General features: G+C 48.4%; 1 protein-coding gene across 2 annotated transcripts in view; it reads left to right on the forward strand.

Moving 5' to 3' along the window:
* WNT5B (Wnt family member 5B) overlaps positions 1–18,641 on the forward strand; it is an 81,641-nt gene that overhangs the window by 45,451 nt on the left and 17,549 nt on the right. The window contains exon 1 of one of the 2 annotated variants that reach the window (XM_059886227.1): positions 5,382–5,431. The exons of the other annotated variant lie outside the window; for it this stretch is intronic. Coding sequence (XP_059742210.1) covers positions 5,430–5,431 — 2 coding nt within the window. The 5' untranslated portion in view covers positions 5,382–5,429. Of the gene's footprint in view, positions 1–5,381; positions 5,432–18,641 lie in introns of those variants that run through there. 2 annotated transcript variants of the gene reach the window in all.

Consider the following 18,641-nt stretch of genomic DNA (forward strand, 5'->3'; position numbering starts at 1 on the left):
AAACTGAACCAGAGTCTAGCTGGCAGGCCTTGGATCAAAGGAGTTAAACTATGTTGTGTGTGTTTTATATTAACTCTATTGTATCCATGGCATGTCACATCCCTGTGTAGGAGGCACTCCGTAAATGTGGTTGAAGACATACAAATGGCCTACGAGCACATGAAAAGATGCTCAACATCATTAATCATTAGAAAAATGCTAATCAAAACCAAATAAGGCATTACCTCATACCCATTAGGATGGCTGCAGTTAATAAAATAGAAAATAATAAGTGTTAGTGAAGAGGCAGAGAAATTGGAGTTCTGGTGTGCTGTTGGTGGTAATGTGAAATGGTACAGCTGCTGTAGGGAACAGCGTGGCAGTTCCTCGAAAACTTAAAAATACAACTACCCTATGATCCAGCAATTCCACTTCTGGGTATATATCAAAAATAAAGAAAAGCAGAGGCTAGAGGAAACATTTGTACACCCGAGTTCATAGCATTATTTGCAACAACCAGAAGATGGTGAAATAGGAGGGAAAGGGGCAGGGCACACCCTTTAAAAGAATGACATAGCCAGAGGACAGGACATAAGCTGATTAGAACCAAATAGGTCCAAGATTGTGGATGAATCGACTTGACCTTGAGCCGTAGTATACACTCATTGTGACACGTCAGCAAGCTAAAGGATACAACTACAGGCACCATGACCATTCCTGAGGCCAGCCATCAAAGGCCAAAAAGTGGGCAGTGGCCTAATTCCTGGAAAACTCCTCCCCTTCCCCAAAATAGCTGAAGTAATCCTCCCTCTCATTAGCGTGTGAAATTACCTCACCCATAAAAACTAACCACACCACTTTTTGAGGCTGCTCTCATGCTAGTGGTAAAGAACCTGCCTGCCAGTACAGGTAGACATAAGAGACATGGGTTCAAACCCTGGGTCAGGAAGATTCCCCTGGAGGAGCGCACAGCCACGCACTCCAGGATTCTTGCCTGGATAATCCCCATGGACAGAGGAGCCTGGTGGGCTGTGGGGTTGCAGAGAATCGGACACAACTGAAGTGGCTCAGCATGCATGATCACCTTCTGAGATGGCCCACACTCTGTCCGTGAAGTGTGTTTCTCTTTAAATAAATCCACTTCTTACCTATCACTTTGTCTCTCATTGAATTCTGTCCGCCATGAGACATCAAGATCCTGAGCTTCACTGGGTCCTGAAACCAGGTGTATGATCTTAGTTGGAGGACCGTGGATTTAGGGCAGGTTCAAGTCCTGGCCTCATAGCTCAGTTGGTAAAGAATCTGCCTGCAATGCAGGAGACCTGGGTTCGATTCCTGGGTCAGCAAGATCCCCTAGAGAAGGAAATGGCAACCCACTCCAGTATTCTTCCCTGGAGAATCCCATGGACAAAAGATCCTGGTGGGTGACAGTCCATGGGATTGCAAGTGTCAGACACCACTTAGGACTAAACCATCACCACCAAGTCCTGGCCATGTGGGTTTGAGTCCCAAACTAGATTTTGGCCAGGTTTAAGTTTCAGCACATGGGTTCAAGCCCCAGTCTGAGATGCAAGGTTTGAGTAGGAGCAACCTAAGTGTCCCTCACAGATGATGGATAAACACAATGCGGTCTGTCCATACGGTGGAATATTATCCAGCCTTAAAAAGGAAGGAAATGCTGTCACACACCACAGCATGGAGGGAACTTGGGGACTTTATTCTGAGTGAAATAAACCAATCACAAAAAGATAATAGGGTATTATTTCACTTATGTGAGGTGTCCAGAGTGGTGAAAAATCCCAGAATCTGGAAGGGTGGTTGCCAGAGGCTGAGGGGTAGGGGCTGTTTATGGGCATAGAGTTTCAGTTTTGCAAGATGAACGAGTTCTGGGAATTTATTGCACCATGTGAATCTACTTAACACTATGGAATTCTACGCTTTAAGATAGCTATGATGGTAAATTTTACTGTATATGTATTTTGCAACAATTAAAAATGAAAATATAGGAAAATATGGAAGATATAGTATCTTCCATATTATGTGAAAATGAAAGAAACAGCAAATAATGTGAAATGAAGACATAAATAAATAGGAAAAATAGGTGAAAATTGTTCTCACATCAAAAATCATTGGGGACACCCCCAAACCACTTGTTTACTGACTCCCAAATTATTAGTTCACTATATCCTACAGACAAGGGCTTTATCCACCCCAAGAAAAATAAGGGTTTGGGGTCTGGTTGGCTGGAGCCCTCACTTCAGGATGACTGTACCCTTTTGTGTCCTAACTGGAAAAACTCATGCAGAAAGAGTGACTGTTGAGAGTCACCCCCAGATGGATGGACACTCCCTCCGTCTACTCTGGAAATGTGGCTACCACTTGAAATTTGTCGTTTGCAACTTTTGAGTGTTCAGTTCAGTTCACTTCAGTCGCTCAGTCATGTCCAACTCTTTGCGACCCCATGAATCGCAGCATGCCAGGCCTTACTGTCCATCACCAACTCGCGGAGTTCACTCAGACTCACATCCATCGAGTCAGTTATGCCATCCAGCCATCTCATCCTCTGTCGTCCCCTTCTCCTCCTGCCCCCAATCCCTCCCAGCATCAGTCTTTTCCAATGAGTCAACTCTTCGCATGAGGTGGCCAAAGTACTGGAGTTTAAGCTTTAGCATCATTCCTTCCAAAGAAATCCCAGGGCTGATCTCCTTCAGAATGGACTGGTTGGATCTCCTTGCAGTCCAGGGGACTCTCACGAGTCTTCTCCAACACCACAGTTCAAAAGCATCAATTCTTCGGCGCTCAGCTTTCTTCACAGTCCAACTCTCATACCTATTTTCACGTATTCCAACACCCAACCAAAGGATTAGAATTACTTGGATCGAAAAACCCCAAGTATCAGCTAATATTTGTTAATAGTAACAAACACCTTGGGTGCTTGTTACTAAGCAGGTAGCTATGACAACCCTAAAATAAGAATAACCCGTGTTGTAAACATAGCCATTCCTAAGCACTGAACACTTGGGCAAGGTTTTCAATCATTTGATGGTTCAGGGGACATACATACAGCTGGTATGCACGGCTCTGTGCCCTGGAGGAGACAGAGATGCAGAGGGTGTGTCTGCTCCTAAGGACTCAGAAACACTGCAAAATAGTGACCGGTTATCAGTGGTGGAAGTGCCAACGGCTGATGGTTATAAATAAAATGTCCTCCCTGTAGAGGACCAGTGGAGAGGGAGGGTCCTTGTGCAGAACCTGGCCCCTGGGAGGGACCTAACAAATGCTGTTCTGGGTTTTTTCTTTTATAAACGTACCATGAAAAAAAAAAAAAAGCCCCACACAAATGTGCCCCCAAATTACACAGATGCATTCTTACTGACAGTTAAGTATTTAAAAAATGTTATTTCCTGTTTCTGAGTAATGTGCAGGTCAAAGGAACAGAAACGGTTGACTCACAAGAGCATCATGAGATGGGCGTTCACGTCGGGGTGCCCTGGCTCTGTGCCCCTCGTTTTCTCCTCCCCGAGGCAGGAAGAGTCAGTCCCAGACTCAGTGTCTGCCAGACAGACGTCCCGCCTTTTGCCTCTGACCTAGGTTTTCAGCACCAGCTCTTGGGTTTCCTTGTGCCTCTCAAGCCTGCGTGTGCATCCGAGTAACTTGGAAGGCCTTGGGTCAGAGGTCCGGGGAGCTGCCGAGAACTCACATGTCCAGCAGGTTCCCCGGTGCTGCTGCCAGAACCTCCCATTCCCTGGTTTAACTTCTCCTGCTGTAAAACTTTTGCTAAATTGTATTTCTTGAAGGCTTTCCTTTTTTAGTAAAATACAAATAATGTTTAAAAAATTTTGTTCCCCCCACCCTTGCCCCCATCTTTTGCCTTTGAGTCTTCTCGTGCAAAGTCCAAAGTTTTCCCCATGATGTAGTGAAAAAACGTGGGCTTTTATTTTATTTTTATTGAGTTACTTTGCACCACGTGGCATGTGGGATCTTAGGTCACCCAACCAGGGATCGAAACCATGCTCCCTGTAGTAGAAGCGAGGAGTCCTAACCACTGGACCTCCAGTCAAGTCCCAGAACATGGGTTTTCAGTCAGACAGATTCTGACTTAAAACCTGGAATCTGTCTCTTATCAGCTCTGTGACTCTGGACAAGCTATTTAACCACTTGGAGCCTTGGTGTTTCCATCTGTGAAATGGGACTAGTGACTTTCGTATCTTGGGGGCTTGTGAGGATTGAGTGGGATAATGCACGAAACCTTCCAGCGCAGCTCCTGGCTGTCGGAAAACAGCTGCTATTTACTGAGATTTTACTGTGTGTTAGATGTTCTTCAGAGGTCTTTACGAGTATGAACTTAGCTATTCCTTGCATCAGCTCACCTCCATTTACAGGTGGAGAAGCCATGGCACAGACAGGTAAGTGCTCAGGACCCATGGGCCCACAGAACTGGAACTTGAGCTCCATAGTCCAGGTCTTGAGCCACTTTCTAAGCCCATGAGCTCCACTGCCCTGCAGAGGCATGTCAGCTTGCCTCCCACCTGGCTGAGCTGCAAGGAGGGCCGTGAAAGCAGCGGCTGAGATGTGCACTCTGCCATTCACGGTCGTGGACCACGGCCAGGAGTGGCTGTTGTGCAGAACACCTAAGGCCCTGGTTGGTTAGCCAGCCAGTATGGGTCAGTGCGTGTGTGTGAGACAGACACACACAGAGAGACAGATAGACATGACCGGAGCCTGAAGACACTGCTGTGAGTGTGCTCGTCACAGTGGGTCACCTGTGCTGAGGCCTGCTCGCTCTCCGGGCCTCCATCTGGACGCCTGGCCAGCTCTGGCCCTGCTCCATCCCCAGGAGCACGCTTATGTGTAATCATGTCACCCTCTAGTGGTTGCTTCCCTATTAGCCCGCTTTCTAGGAAAGAGCCCCCTCTCGGTGCAGGTGACCTGGGGCGAGGAGACCCTCAGGGAACCTGGGAGTGGGGGAGAGCGGTGGTGGGGGGGTCGGGGGGTCAGGGGGCAGTGCTAGGAAAAGAGGAGTGTGGCCCTGGGCTGCAGGAGAGGTGGGGTCTGGAGAGGGCAAAGATTAGGCAGAGCATCTGGAGAGGAGAGAAGAGAGAGGCTCCTGCGTTTCAAACGTTTTTAACCATTTGTTTTTAATTGAAATACTGTTGATTTGTGATATTGTGTTAGTTTCAATTGTGCAGCATGTGATAGAGCTATACATGTATACACATATGGATGTATGGTATGTGTGCTAAGTCACTCGGTTGTATCTGACTCTGCCACCCCATGGACTGTAGCCCTCCAGGCTCCTCTGTCCATGGGATTTCCCAGGCAAGAATACTGGAGTGGGTTGCTATTTCCTCCTGCAGGGACTTTTCCTGACCCAGGGATTAACCCTACATCTCTTTCAGCTCCTGCGTTGGCGGCTGGATTCTTTACCACTGAGCCACGTGGGAAGACCCATGTATGTATATATATACACATATATGTACACATGTACACGTGTACATATATGTACACAATATATACAGTTTTTTTTTCAGATTCTTTTCCATTACAAGTTACCTCAAGACATCACATATACTCCCTTGTGCTATATAGCAGGCCCTTGTTGTTTATCTTTGTATATGATAGTACTGCTACTACTGCTAAGTCGCTTCAGTTGTGTCCGACTCTGTGTGACCCCATAGACAGCCTCCTACCAGGCTCCTCTGTCCCTGGGATTCTCCAGGCAAGAACGCTGGAGTGGGTTGCCATTTCCTTCTCCAATGCATGAAAGTGAAAAGTGAGAGTGAAGTCGCTCAGTCGTGTCTGACTCTGCAACCCCATGGACTGCAGCCCACCAGGCTCCTCCGTCCATGGGATTCTCCAGGCAAGAGGACTGGAGTGGGGTGCCATCACCTTCTCCGATACATAGTACTGTGTATCTGTTAATCTTAAACTCCTCTTGTATCCTCCCCTGCCCCTCATATCCTCTGGTAATCATCCTTTTTCCTGTGTCTGTGAGTCTGTTTCTGCGGCAACATGGATGGACCTAGAGGTTATCACATTGAGTGAAGTAAGTCAAACAGAGGAGGACACATCATATGACATCACTCCTGTGTGGAATCTCAATGACGTAAGGAACAGAGTGCATATCCATCTTTCGTGAGTGCCGTTCCATGTTTGCAGGCTTGGGTGCTGCACCCTGGGCTGTCTCTCTGGAGGGCGTTTCAGTTCCTTTTTCCAAGAGAAGTAGGCGTCGGCCACGAGCTCCCAGGGCTGAGTACATTCCAAACTTTCACCACCTGAGTAGACAGGTAGCTAGGCTGCTTCTCCCCAGCCTGGGGCCGTGTTCTCTCCGTCGTGCAAGGTCATTTGTTTCAGGATCCTCACAGATTTGTCCTGTTGTTGTTCAGTCACTCAGTCGTATCCGACTCTTTGCGACCCCATGGTCTGCAGCACGCCAGGCTTCCTTGTCCTTCACAGAGAAGGCAATGGCACCCCACTCCAGTACTCCTGCCAGGAAAATGCCATGAATGGAGGAGCCTGGTAGGCTGCAGTCCATGGGGTCGCTGAGGGTCGGACACGACTGAGCAACTTCATTTTCACTTTTCACTTTGATGCATTGGAGAAGGAAATGGCAACCCACTCCAGTGTTCTTGCCAATGGAGAATCCCAGGGACGGGGGAGCCTGGTGGGCTGCCGTCTATGGGGTCACACAGAGTCGGACACGACTGAAGTGACTTAGCAGCTTAGCAGCAGGACTGCAGCACGCCAGGCTTCCTTGTCCTTCACCATCTCCCAAAGTTTGCTCAAACTCATGTCCACTGAGTCGGTGATACCATCCAACCATCTCATCCCCTGCCGTACCCTTCTCCTCCTGCCCTCAGTCTTTCCCAGCCATTAGGGTCTTTTCCAATGATTCGCATCACGTGGCCAAAGTAGTGGAGCTTCAGCTTCAGCATCAGTCCTTCCAATGAATATTCATTGGAATTTTTTTTTGGTCAAATCCTGATAAATATTGCAAATGCAGGGAGGAAACTGAGACCAATCTTACTCAGCATAGGTTTGTAACTCCTCGAGATCCTAGGACGATGCTGTCTGCAGCCTTACAGGCCGGAGTCTGAAGGTTGTTCCCTTTTGGATAGGTGCTGGCACTGAGCCAGGCCTTGCTGGAATGTCCTCTTTGGATGGACCTGGGCATTTACATCTCTTGCATGATGTCAGACCCACTGAGGACTAGGGGTCGGCTCTGACACTGAGCTCACAGCCAGATCTTCTTTTCTGCCAAGAGGATAGGGTTAAAAGGTTTTTTAAAAAAATAAAAATAAAAATAGCCAGAATCTCAAAGGGTGAAAAAGCACAATCTAGCCTTGTTGGTGTTAACTCTTCACACCCCAGGAAGGATAAAAATCACATCTTTACATAATCATGGGGTCTGTCACTTTCTTGATAAACAGTTACTCCAAAGGGGCCACTAGGTCCAAGCGGGGCCTTCCTGCTGTGTCAGGGTGTGAAAGCGGCACAGAAATCCTGTCCCATTTCCTAAAGTTGGGACAACTTGTCTCAGTGCTGAGCTCAGTGAGGTTCTTGTTTACTATTGATTTCTAAACGTCATGTAGTGTTTAAAGCCAAAAAGTTCAAGTAACTGACCCAAGTGGTCCATGCCTCCTGTTGGCTATCCAGAATTCATTGATTTAGTTGTTTGGGGGGACTAAGCTGTCAGCATTTGGGGAGAAGAGGGGACCTAGGGACTGGATGATGGTTCCCTTTGAAGCTTTGAGGGCGCGGTGAGGACACATGAGGACAGCTCTTGGTTTTACAAAAGGAGAAAACAAGGCGGAGAATGAGAAGTGACCTTCTCAGGGTCACGGGGTCTCTCCTGGGACTGCAGAGGCTCTGGGAACCTCTCACAGAGGCTTGCCCTTGTATGAGACATTTTATGAGAACTCCGTGTGTCTGGAGACTTCCCTGGTGGTCCAGTGGCTAAGACTCCACACTCCCAATGCAGGGGCCCGGGTTCGAGCTAAATTCCACATGTCACGTTAGAGTTTGCATGCTGCAGCCAAAGATCCTGAATGCCATATGCATAGAATCTAGAAAAAATGGCGCAGATGAACCTATTTGCAGGGCAGGAATAGAGATGCAGACAGAGGGAATGGATTTGTGGACACTGCAGGGGAAGGAGAGGGTGGGACAAATTGAAACAGTAGCACTGACGTATTGACACTCTGCTAAGTGGCTTCAGTCGTGTCCAACTCTTTGCGACCCCATGGACTATAGCCCATAGGCTCCTCTGTCATGAGATTCTCCAGGCAAGAATACTGGAGTGGTTTGCCATGCCCTTCTCCAGGGGATCTTCCTGACCCAGGAATGGAACCTGGGTCTCCTGCATTGCAGGCAAATTTTTTACCATCTGAGCCACCAGGGAAGCCCTATATATACGCTGCTGCTGCTGCTGCTGCTAGGTCGCTACCATGTGTCAAATAGGTTGCTCCTGGGAAGTTGGTGTACAGCACAGGGAGCACAGCTCAGAGCTCTGTGATGACCTAAAGGGGTGGGGTGGAGGGGTGGGAGGGAGGCTCACAAGGGAGGGGATTTCGTATACTTATAGCTGATTCACGTTGCTGTACAGCAGAAACTAACAACATTATAAACCAATTATCCTCAAAAAAAAAAAAAAATCCCGTAGGCCGCAACTTAAGATCTGCTGCAAGTAAGACCCAGCACAGCCAAATGCATAAATAAATATATACATTAAAAAAAACTGTGCATCTGGAAGGATAGTCAGGCGTGGGCAGAAGTCCACAAAAGTGGCCTCACTTCCCCCACTAAGTGAGGAGGATGGTGACTGATAAACTGCAGCAGGGGAGGAGAAACAGCTCCTCCAAACAGTGGTGTGAGCAACTGTTAAATGTGCCGAGGGTTGGGGTGGGAGGAATAAACAAATAAATAATAAACATATTATTAAGTATATTGAAAGAAAAAGCACCGGGCGTCTCTGGTGGCTTAGTGGTAAAGAATCCTCCTGCCAGTGCAGTAGACACAGGCTCGATCCCTGGTCCGGGAAGATCCCACATGCCACGGAGCAGCTAAACCTGTGCACCATCACTGCTGAAGCCCGCGTGGCCTGGAGCCGGTGCTCCGCAGCAAGAGAAGCCACTGCGATGAGAAGCCTGCACTCTGCAATGAGAGAGTAGCCCCCACTCACAGGACTAGAGAAAAGTTTGTGCAGCAACTAAAGTCAGCACAGTCAAAAATAAATAAATAACAAGTACAATTTTTTAGAAACGTGCTCTGGGGAAATGGAAATCCCCGCCCTTGAGGTCTTCTTTTTGCTTGGTTCTCCATTCTCTTGATTTTATATATAAATGCTAAACATTTGGCATACTTTGAAAAATAATACATAAGCTAAGAAACTGTTCTAGCAGACAGAGAAGTGGGCGAGCTGCACTGTGACCCCAGCCGCAGCCTGTCTTATGCTTCATGGTAGAAATGGTGCACCCGCTTCTTGGGCTGAGGCTTGACCAGCCACGTGTCCAGTATAAACACAGCATTTACTAAGAAGAGGTGTCCTACACCAATGGAAAGCTGTGAGTACCACGTGAATATGCTAATATCTTTGTGTTATATAGTATAAAATAGGAAGTGCTAAGATTTGAGCATTTCTTCATCCTTAAGCAACATAAGGAATCTCATGATTTAAGAGGGGAGGGACAAATTAGGCGTACAGGATTAACAGATACAAACTGCTACGTATAAAATAGATGAGCGACAGGGATATACTGTACAGCAGAGGGAATTATACCCATTACCCTGTAATAACATATAATAAAGTATAATCAGCGAAAATAACCGATACGCTATACATCTAACACAATATTGTAAATCAACTGTACTTTAATTTGAAGGGGGAAAAAACAGATTCCATGGTTTAGTTTAGATCATCTTAGGGACTTCCTGATGGTCCAGTGGTTAAGAATCTGCCTTCCAATGCAGGGTGTGCAGGTTTGATCCCTGTCAGGGAGCTAAAAAGATCCCACATGCCCAAACAGCAAAATGCATAAAGCAGAAACAATATTGTAACAAATTCAATAAAGACTTTTAAAGTGGTCTACATCAAGAAATAAATAGAAAAAGATCTTAAAATTTGATCATCTTAAATTGTCCTTGGAGAGAGCTAGTTGTTCCATTCTGATGCATGGATTGTGTTCCAAACTGAGGGTGGGGAGTTGTTTTGTTTCCTTTTTTGGCCATGGTGTAGGGCTTGGGCTTGTGAGAATTTATTACCCTGACCAGGGATTGAACCTGGGTCCCTGGCACTGAGAGTGTTGAGTCTTAACCACTGGACTGCCAGGGAAGTCCCCACTTTTTTTTTTTTTAATCTTTTTATTCCATCCATTTAAATTCTAAACAAAGCTAGAAAAGGGAGATTTGAAGACCTGAAAACATTGTCTGCCACTTCTGTTCTACCATGAAAAGCAATGGGTGGCAAAAAATAAAAAAGCAGTACTCTTGCCTGGAAAATCCCATGGATGGAGGAGCCTGGAAGGCTGCAGTCTCTGGGGTCGCTGAGGGTCGGATACGACTGAGCGGCTTCACTTTCGCTTTTCACTTTCATGCACTGGAGAAGGAAATGGCAACCCACTCCAGTGTTCTTGCCTGGAGAATCCCAGGGATGGGCAGCCTGGTGGGCTGCCGTCTGTGGGGTCATACAAAGACGGACACGACTGAAGTGACTTAGCAGCAGCAGCAGCAGCAGCAGAGGGATTACATCTGTGGTGTTCTACATGAGAAAGCACCCAGTTCCACGTGAAAGTTGAGTTGCTTCGCACCCCTTTTGTAGGTTGGAGCCTGAATGTTTTCGTGACCATCTCTTAGACATTAGGGATCCTGAAAAATTAAACAAGCAGACTATTCCATCCTGGGGGAGGGTCGCCTAGTGCCTGTTAAGAGTGTTTCTAGATCCTGCTTGAGTGGACCTCCCGCACCTCCACCTCACCCCCGAAAAGAGTAAACTATCTCGAAACATCCAAATAAACTTGACAACAGCAATAAAGTAACTTTAGAGAGGCGTATCAGAGATTCTTTCCCCATTTTTCTGCAGCATACCAGTTTGGTTTGCTTCACGGTTAGATGCACTTGGATCTGGTGGTGGTTTCGTGGGTGTACACAAATGTCAGAATTCATCGAGCTGTGTATTTATTTGTGCATTTTATTCTGTGTATATGTATTTCAGTTTGGTTTTTTTTTTGAAGTTGCTTGTTTGTTTAAGTCAAAGGGGGCTTAACAGGTCACAGGAGGTTTACTTCTATGCTTACATATCATCACAAGTTCTGTTTGCTCAGTGGACCAAACAGCTAGAGATTCGCTGGCAGCGGCTGCCTGGAATTGAAAAGGGCTGGGAACGTGGCCCTAGCACTTGTACCACCCTCTGTGACCGCCATGTCCTCCCTGGACAGTTCCAGCCTGGCTGCACTCGCTGAACCAGGGCGAGCAGTTTGTCTTTCTTATTCACTTCCTGCAGCCCCTGGTACAGTGTATGCAGTTGGCACCCAATAAATATTCTTTTATCAACCCTCAATATTCACTGGAAGGACTGATGCTGAAGCTCCACTACTTTGGCCACCTGATGTGAAGAACTGACTCATTAGAAAAGACCCTCATGCTGAGGAGGGGCTGACAAAGGATGAGATGGTTGGATGGCATCACCGACTCGATGGACATGAGTTTGAGCAAGCTCTGGGAGATGGTGAAGGACAGGGAAGCCTGGCATGCTGCAGTCCCTGGACTTGCAGACTGCAAAGAGTCGGACATGACTGAGCCACTGAACAACAACAACAAATATTCTTTTATCTGATTTTTTTTTTTAATTAATATGTGTCTTGGGTAGGGGGTAGAGAGGGAGAAGGAAGCTGTCTTTTAAAGCCTAGAGCAGAGACTGTGTCATGGGGAGCACCCCAGGACTGGGTGAGAATGCAGACCTTTCTGGATCTGCCTCTGTCTTTCAGGGTGTTTTCTGAATGTTGGACAAATACAACCATTTCACCATTCCTGTACCCTGTTCCCTGCTGTTCCTCATGGAGCCTGATAGGTCCCATTATACTTCTGGGCTCTGCTGGGAGGTTTTCTTTGGTTGTTGATACTGGCTTTTCAGGTTGGGTGTCTGGTTTCTCTCGATGCAAACACCTTTTAGTACTGAGATTTTCCTAGGGGTCTGACCCTTTGAACCTGGAAATTGTCATCAGGATGCTTTTTCACGTTCCTGTGGGTGAAAAGCTCAGGCCTTTCTGCAGGTTGAGGGGTTGCAGTCGCTCCTGTGCAGCCCGGTGGCCAGGGAGCCTAGCGGAAGCTGACTGTTGTCATACACATGAGGGCTCCAGACCCAGCTGTCTTGTCTGTTTCTGCCCCCTAGACAGTGGCATCTGCAAGGGTGAGGCCCTTCGCAGAAGATCAAGAACGTTCCTGCCAGAGATTCCCTGGTGGCTCAGTGGTAAAGATTCTGCCTGCTAACGCAGGGAACACTGGTTCGATCCCTGGTCCAGGAAGATCCCACATGCCCTGGGACAGCTAAGCCCACGTGCCACAACTACTGAAGCCCATGCACCTAGAGCCCGTGCTCTGCAACAAGAGAAGCCACCGTAATGAGAAGCCTGTGCGTCGCAACTAGAGTAGCCCCCGCTCACCACACGAAGAGAAAGCCCACTCGCAGCAGTGAAGACCCAGCACAGCGAAAAATATATAATTAATTAAAAAAAAACACTCCTGCCTCGTTCTTGCTCCTGCAAATGTGTCCTTGATTTGAACTTGCAGGCACTGGCTTCTGGGCATTTTTTGCAAATGGTCCTTGTTAGAATTTCCCTGTTAGTTTTCTAAGTCTATTTGTTTTATTGAAATACAACTGACATATAAATTAGGGAGGGACCTTGTCACGAACGTGCATCACTTTGGTGCGGAGACCGTGCTAGTGCGGAAGGAACGCAGAGAAGACACACCTCTCTTTTGCTTCTTCCAGGAATTAGTAGTCGTGTTGCTGCGGTGGACCTCAGACACTTACATCAGTTTTCTAGAATTTCCGACTGCTCTTGAAACCCACCGTGCTGTTTTATTTTGCTGATGGAACCCAGATGGCAGGAGAGAGTTGTTTTCTTTTCTGCGACCTGAACTGCTGCATCACCTAGACACAGGCTATGGTCACAGAGCATGGTCAGCTTTGGGAAGCTGCAGAGTCAAAAGATGCCTCCTGATTCAACACTTCCGCCCCGTGGAACTTCAGCGTGTGTCCGGTTACAGAGTCACTGGCCTTGCTCGGCAAAAACGCATTTCTGTGCTAGAGTTCGCCGGGCGGAGCTGGTGTTGCCCTGGCTGGTGGGGTTTGGGGACCCATCTGCTTTGCACGTCATTAGTGACATTGTTTGCTCAGGGTTCCTCTGCCGAATGTTTATTCATGGAGACATGGAGACAAGCTCCAACAGCCCAGCTGGCTTTCCAGATCCTGGGTGGACCCTGTAGCCCTTTTTTTCATTGGATGCGGCTGTCACAGAAAGAGAATAAATATGGACATCTCCTCCCCGCCCCAAGTGGTGCTTCTGTTGGATTCAACACATAATGCAAGTCGGCTATGCTCTGGGAGGCGCAGAGCTGAACCACAGCGAGGAGTCCTACAGCTCTGTCACCGCCGCTGATGGCACTCGGGCCGGATCTTTGGGCCTGCTTGGGTTGGCCGCTCCTCCCCTGGTCCTGCTACAAGGGTCCTCATCTTAAAACTAACTTTGACCAGTGATCGAACTGGGTCCCCTGCAGTGGAAGCGCCGAGCCCTAACCACTGGAACCCCAGGGAAATGCTGAGTCATTTTAGCTCAGTAGTCATGAGTAGCCGGTGGCCTACCATATCGGGCAGCGCAGTGAGGCTGTCTTCCTAGGGGGAGTGACCCCTCACTCATCTGTTGTCTGCCCCTCCGTGGTGCTCGGTGGGCCCACAGTCATTATCTGTCACAGGATGGACACTGGATGCTTAGCAGGGGCTGCAGAGTTCGAGGAGCCTGCGGGCGTCTGTGTGTTCCCTGCATTCTCTGTGGACCCCAATGAGGCAACCCTGGCCACCTGGCCACCCAGCTCGGCCTTTGTTCTTGCAGCGTTCACTGGGAGCCTTAGTAGGAGGGCTGGGAGCCTGTGAAGGAGCCTGGCAGAGTCATGAAAGAGAAGAATCTCGGTGATGAGCCAAGAGCCCCCTCAACCTGTCCGGGGCAGGGGGACCTTGCTTTCCCCAGAAGCAGCCACACGAGTCATTTAATCCCAAAAGCCAGAACCTGTGAGACCCCCAGACCTGATCCAAAGGCACCCGTGTGACTCTGGTTTGGGGAAAGGAAATGTGGGTGTCGAGCTGGGGAGGGAAGCTGAGAAGTAGGGGCTTCTGCCCGGGATGAGCGCTTCCTGCTTCCAGCGTCATTAGAAGGATGCTCGGCACTTCTTCCCGCTGAGGACCTGCCTCTTCTGCAGCACAGCCCAAGGGTCAATCCAGACCAGGGGACCAGCTGGAGACGGCAACGGGCATCATCTAGAGTTCGTGGCAGCCAGGGGGCATGTCGGTGTGGGCGGTCAGTCTTAGGACCGTCAGCCGCCCCATCCTCTCCGCTCTGCCCTGGAAGCCTGTCCAGCTGGTCCTTCCTCAGCTACATCCCCAGTGCCTGGCTGGTGGAGGTGGATGCCCAGTGTCCCACATCCCTATTCCAGCCCTGTGGATCCAAGCAAAAAGATCAGAGTAAGATGAGGGAATAACTTATCCAAACTCTCTGTTTCTATGAAGAAATAACAGAGTTGTTTAGGAAAAAGAACCAGTATATGTAACTGCTTTCAGAAAACCCCATGTGTGCAAATCCAGAATTATAAATAGTTCAGAAAGACTATTCACATGGTAAAATGACTATTATAAGTGGTATATAAAAATATAATATTTAATACACATAGTAGGCTTCCAGGCGGCTCAGTGATAAAGACTCCGCCTGCAAAGCAGAAGATGTGGGTTTGATCCCTGAGTCAGGAAAATCCCCTAGAAAAGGACGTGGCAACCCACTCCAGTATCTTTGCCTGGGAAATCCCATGGAGGAAGGAGCCTGGCACGCTACAGTCTATGGGGTTGCAAAAATCAGACATGACTTAGTGACTAAACCACCACCACCACACATATTAAGATTCCTTTAAATAACAGAGTCACAAAAAATAAATAACAAAGTTACATGCTTAAAAGCTTTTAGGAAACTGGCAAGCAAAATGAATTCATGAAGCAGCCAGGAGAGAGGCAATAGAGAATGGTGGGGAGTTTGGAAAATCAGCCTGTGTCCCCTCCCCAACCCATGAAGCATTCATATTTCAGAACCTTATATTAGTCAAAGCAACTTGATTGTCTGATGGTTGGTGATTCCTGATTTTTTTTTTTTTAATTTTTGGCCACATAGAGTGGCCTGTGGGATCTTAGTTCCTCAACCAGGGATGGAACCCTTGCCCCCTACAGTGGACCAACCGCTGGACTGCCAGGGAAGTCCCAAGTCCTGCTTTCTTAAATAGTAAGATTTCCCCAGGTCCATTTACAATATGATTAGGTTTGCAAAAACAGGAACATATTTACTTGGTAGCACAAGACAAACATTTTAATTCTAATCAGCCCGTTATGAAGAGAGGGCATCCGCCTGCCAGCAGCGGAGATCCAGAGCTTCATTCATTGCCTTGTTCACTGTATCCCAACCAAGCAATGCACAGACGTGGGTGGCACGGGCCCAGGTAAGTGCTTTCCCCCAGAGCAGCAGACCCAGTGAACACAGACAGTGGGAAAAGGTGGGCGCACTCAGGCTGTTTTCCCCTCTCCTCTCGGCTGTCCTAGAAATGAAGTCCATGGGTGTAGGTGCCCTGCTTCCAGAACCACACTCACCTCTGGCCATATGGTTCTACCTTCTTCTCTAGAACATCTTTGTAAGTTAATTTATCAGGATTCAGGAGGAGGAAAAGTTCTTTCTTATCTTCGGAGGAATTTTTGCTTGGCACCCAGGTGGCTCAGGTAAAGAATCTGCCTGCAGTGCAGAAGACCTGAGTTTGATCCCTGGATCAGGAAGATTCTCTGGAGAAGGAAATGGCAACCCACTCTGGTATTCTTACCTGGAGAATTCCATGGACAGAGGCTGCAGTTGGTGGGGTCACAAAGAATCGGACATGACTGAGCAATTAACACGATCACTTTTTCATGGGGAGAAAACTCTGCTTTCCCAAGTGAGATGAGGAGGACTTGGTAAGGCTCAGCCTTTCTGGTGACTGCACAGGGATCGGGGTCTGGGCACTTGCCTGCCTGCTCTGTGGGACTCATTCCAGCAGGTGCAGAGGGCACTTCACACTTCCTGAGGCCCTGGGACCTGGAGAATTCTGTATTTTTGAAGCATTAAGAAGGAGACTTTAGGGACTTACCTGCTGGTCCAATGGTTAAGACTCTAAGCTTCCACTGCAGGGGGCACAGGTTTGATCCCTAGCCAGGGAACTAAGATCCCACATACCAAGCTGCATGGCCAAAAAAGTAATTAATTAATTAAAAAAAAAAAAAAAAACTCCTTGACAGTTGTATTCATTGAAAGGCAATGCGATTTCACTGTCAGAGTAGGGTCTCCAGCTGGGGTCACAGTCCCTTGCTCAGCAGCCCTGTTATAAACAATCTGAAACTTCTTTCCACCTTCTCCCAAACCTTGCATTGCTTGTTAAAACCACGCTCCTCCTCCCCTCTGCCTGCGTCTCCCCTAAAACCTCACAACACACCATAGGCAGTCTCCCCAGGCCCTCAACTCTCGGCTTGGTTGGGCTTCCCCATTGCAGCGTAAACACTAGCTCCTTAAAACTATCATTCTGGTTCTTGTACATCAACTATACTTCAATGAAAAAAATGAAAGAAAAATTCTTTTATTCTATTTTAATTTCTCCAGCCTTAAGTAGCCTGACCTGTTCTCAATCCGCATATCATTCTAGTTGAGGGCAAGTCTGGCTTTCTTTCCCTCCTACCACAGGCTCTGTGTGTATGTGTGTGTGTGTGTTTATACTAGTTACTTTGCAATCAGCATTTTTTTTTTTTTTGGTCACACTAGGTCTTCATTGCTGCTCATGGGCTTTCTGTGGTTGTGGCAAGTGGGGCCTACTCTTCGTTGCGATGCTCGGGCTTCTTGCCATGATGGCTTCTCTGTTGCAGAGCACCGGCTCTAGGCGTGCAGACTCAGAAGTTGCGGCTCTTAGGCGTAGTTGCTTGAGACATGTGGAATCTTTCCAGACTAGGGATCAAACCCATGTTCTCTGCTCTGGCAGGCAGATTCCTATCCACTGTACCACTAAGAAAGTCCACGATCTGCAGGTTTTTATTCAACATTTGCTTTGGGGCCACTTCCTAAGTCAGGATATTGTCCTGGGACAGCTTTGGTAGGAGGACAGTGGTGAACACCCAGGAGAGCAGAGCAGAGAAAATGTTTGCTCCGGGGGTGGCATGTGTGTTTACCTGTGTGTGGGGGAAAAGGGAAAGGCCTCATTGCCAAGCCAGGGTCTCCCATTCAATGGCTGTGAAACCAAGTTACCTGGCCCCTCCTTGCCTCAGTTCTCTGCTCAAAGTGAGAATAAAAATGGCCTATACCATAGAATTTTAGTGACGGTTAAATGAGAAAAATGGATGCAACAGATCTGGCTCAGTGCATGTAGACAGTACTTAATAAATGTTCACTAGCATTAGATATTGTCACTGGTCATCAGTCAGAACCTGTTTATTGCCAGGTACACGTTCAGTGGGCAGGATGGGGGACCCAGGGGATGAGGCAGGGTGGAGCATGCTTGTACCTTCAGGAAACGCTGCACCTGCCGGAGAAGTAGGAACACACATGGTCCCCAGGGTGCGTGTGGGCTGGGCAGGGCAGGATGGACACTGCCCTCTAGGTGCTAAGGTCAGTGGAAAGAGCCTCCTGGCATTGGATTAAACAAAGGTAGCTTTAGGGGGGACGTGAACCTTGACTGTGGACTTGAGAGTGGTTTGAGGCTCAGTTGCTGGAGAGGAAGAGGCTCGGAGTGAGATCCTTCCTGAGGGGAGCAGGGCTTGTTTGAGAGCAGGAGGGGGACTGGGAAGGAGACCCTATGGTGGGAACTTCAGGCAAAGAGCGGAGGTAGAAGGAGGCCAGGTGGAAAAGTTTCGGGGGCTCAACGGCTGGGAACTTTCGAGAGTTTTCAAATGAAGTGGGGCGGTGGGCTGGCAGGGAGGGCATGGTGATGCTGCAGGAGAGCTGATGTCTGGGCCCCAGGGCTGAGAGCACTTCCAGAAAGTGGGATGGAGGTGAAGGAGACTGCACTCCAGGAGGGGTTGTCAGGAGTCCTGAGGTCCATGAAGAGCCCTCTCTGAGGTGGTAGATACAGATGGAGTGGCTGGGGGACGGAAGGCACAGGCCTGAGGCGCTGGGACCCTCCTCCCCTGCCCCGCCCACCCCTCCCCCAGGCTCAGAAATCCGGGGACCAAGGGCAGCACTTGGACAGCGCCCGGGAGGTGACGGGGGACGCGCTCCCCTCCCAAACGCTGAGGCTATCCGCCTGCCGGGCCAGGACCGCTGACAAAACTGCCATGTGCCTTTGAATGACACGACTCCTCGCTGGCTCACACAGTGACCAGTGGCGACCCTCAGAAAGGCTTTCCT

The sequence above is a fragment of the Bos taurus genome, chromosome 5 (assembly GCF_002263795.3).
Source record: "Bos taurus isolate L1 Dominette 01449 registration number 42190680 breed Hereford chromosome 5, ARS-UCD2.0, whole genome shotgun sequence".
NCBI lineage: Eukaryota > Metazoa > Chordata > Mammalia > Artiodactyla > Bovidae > Bos > Bos taurus.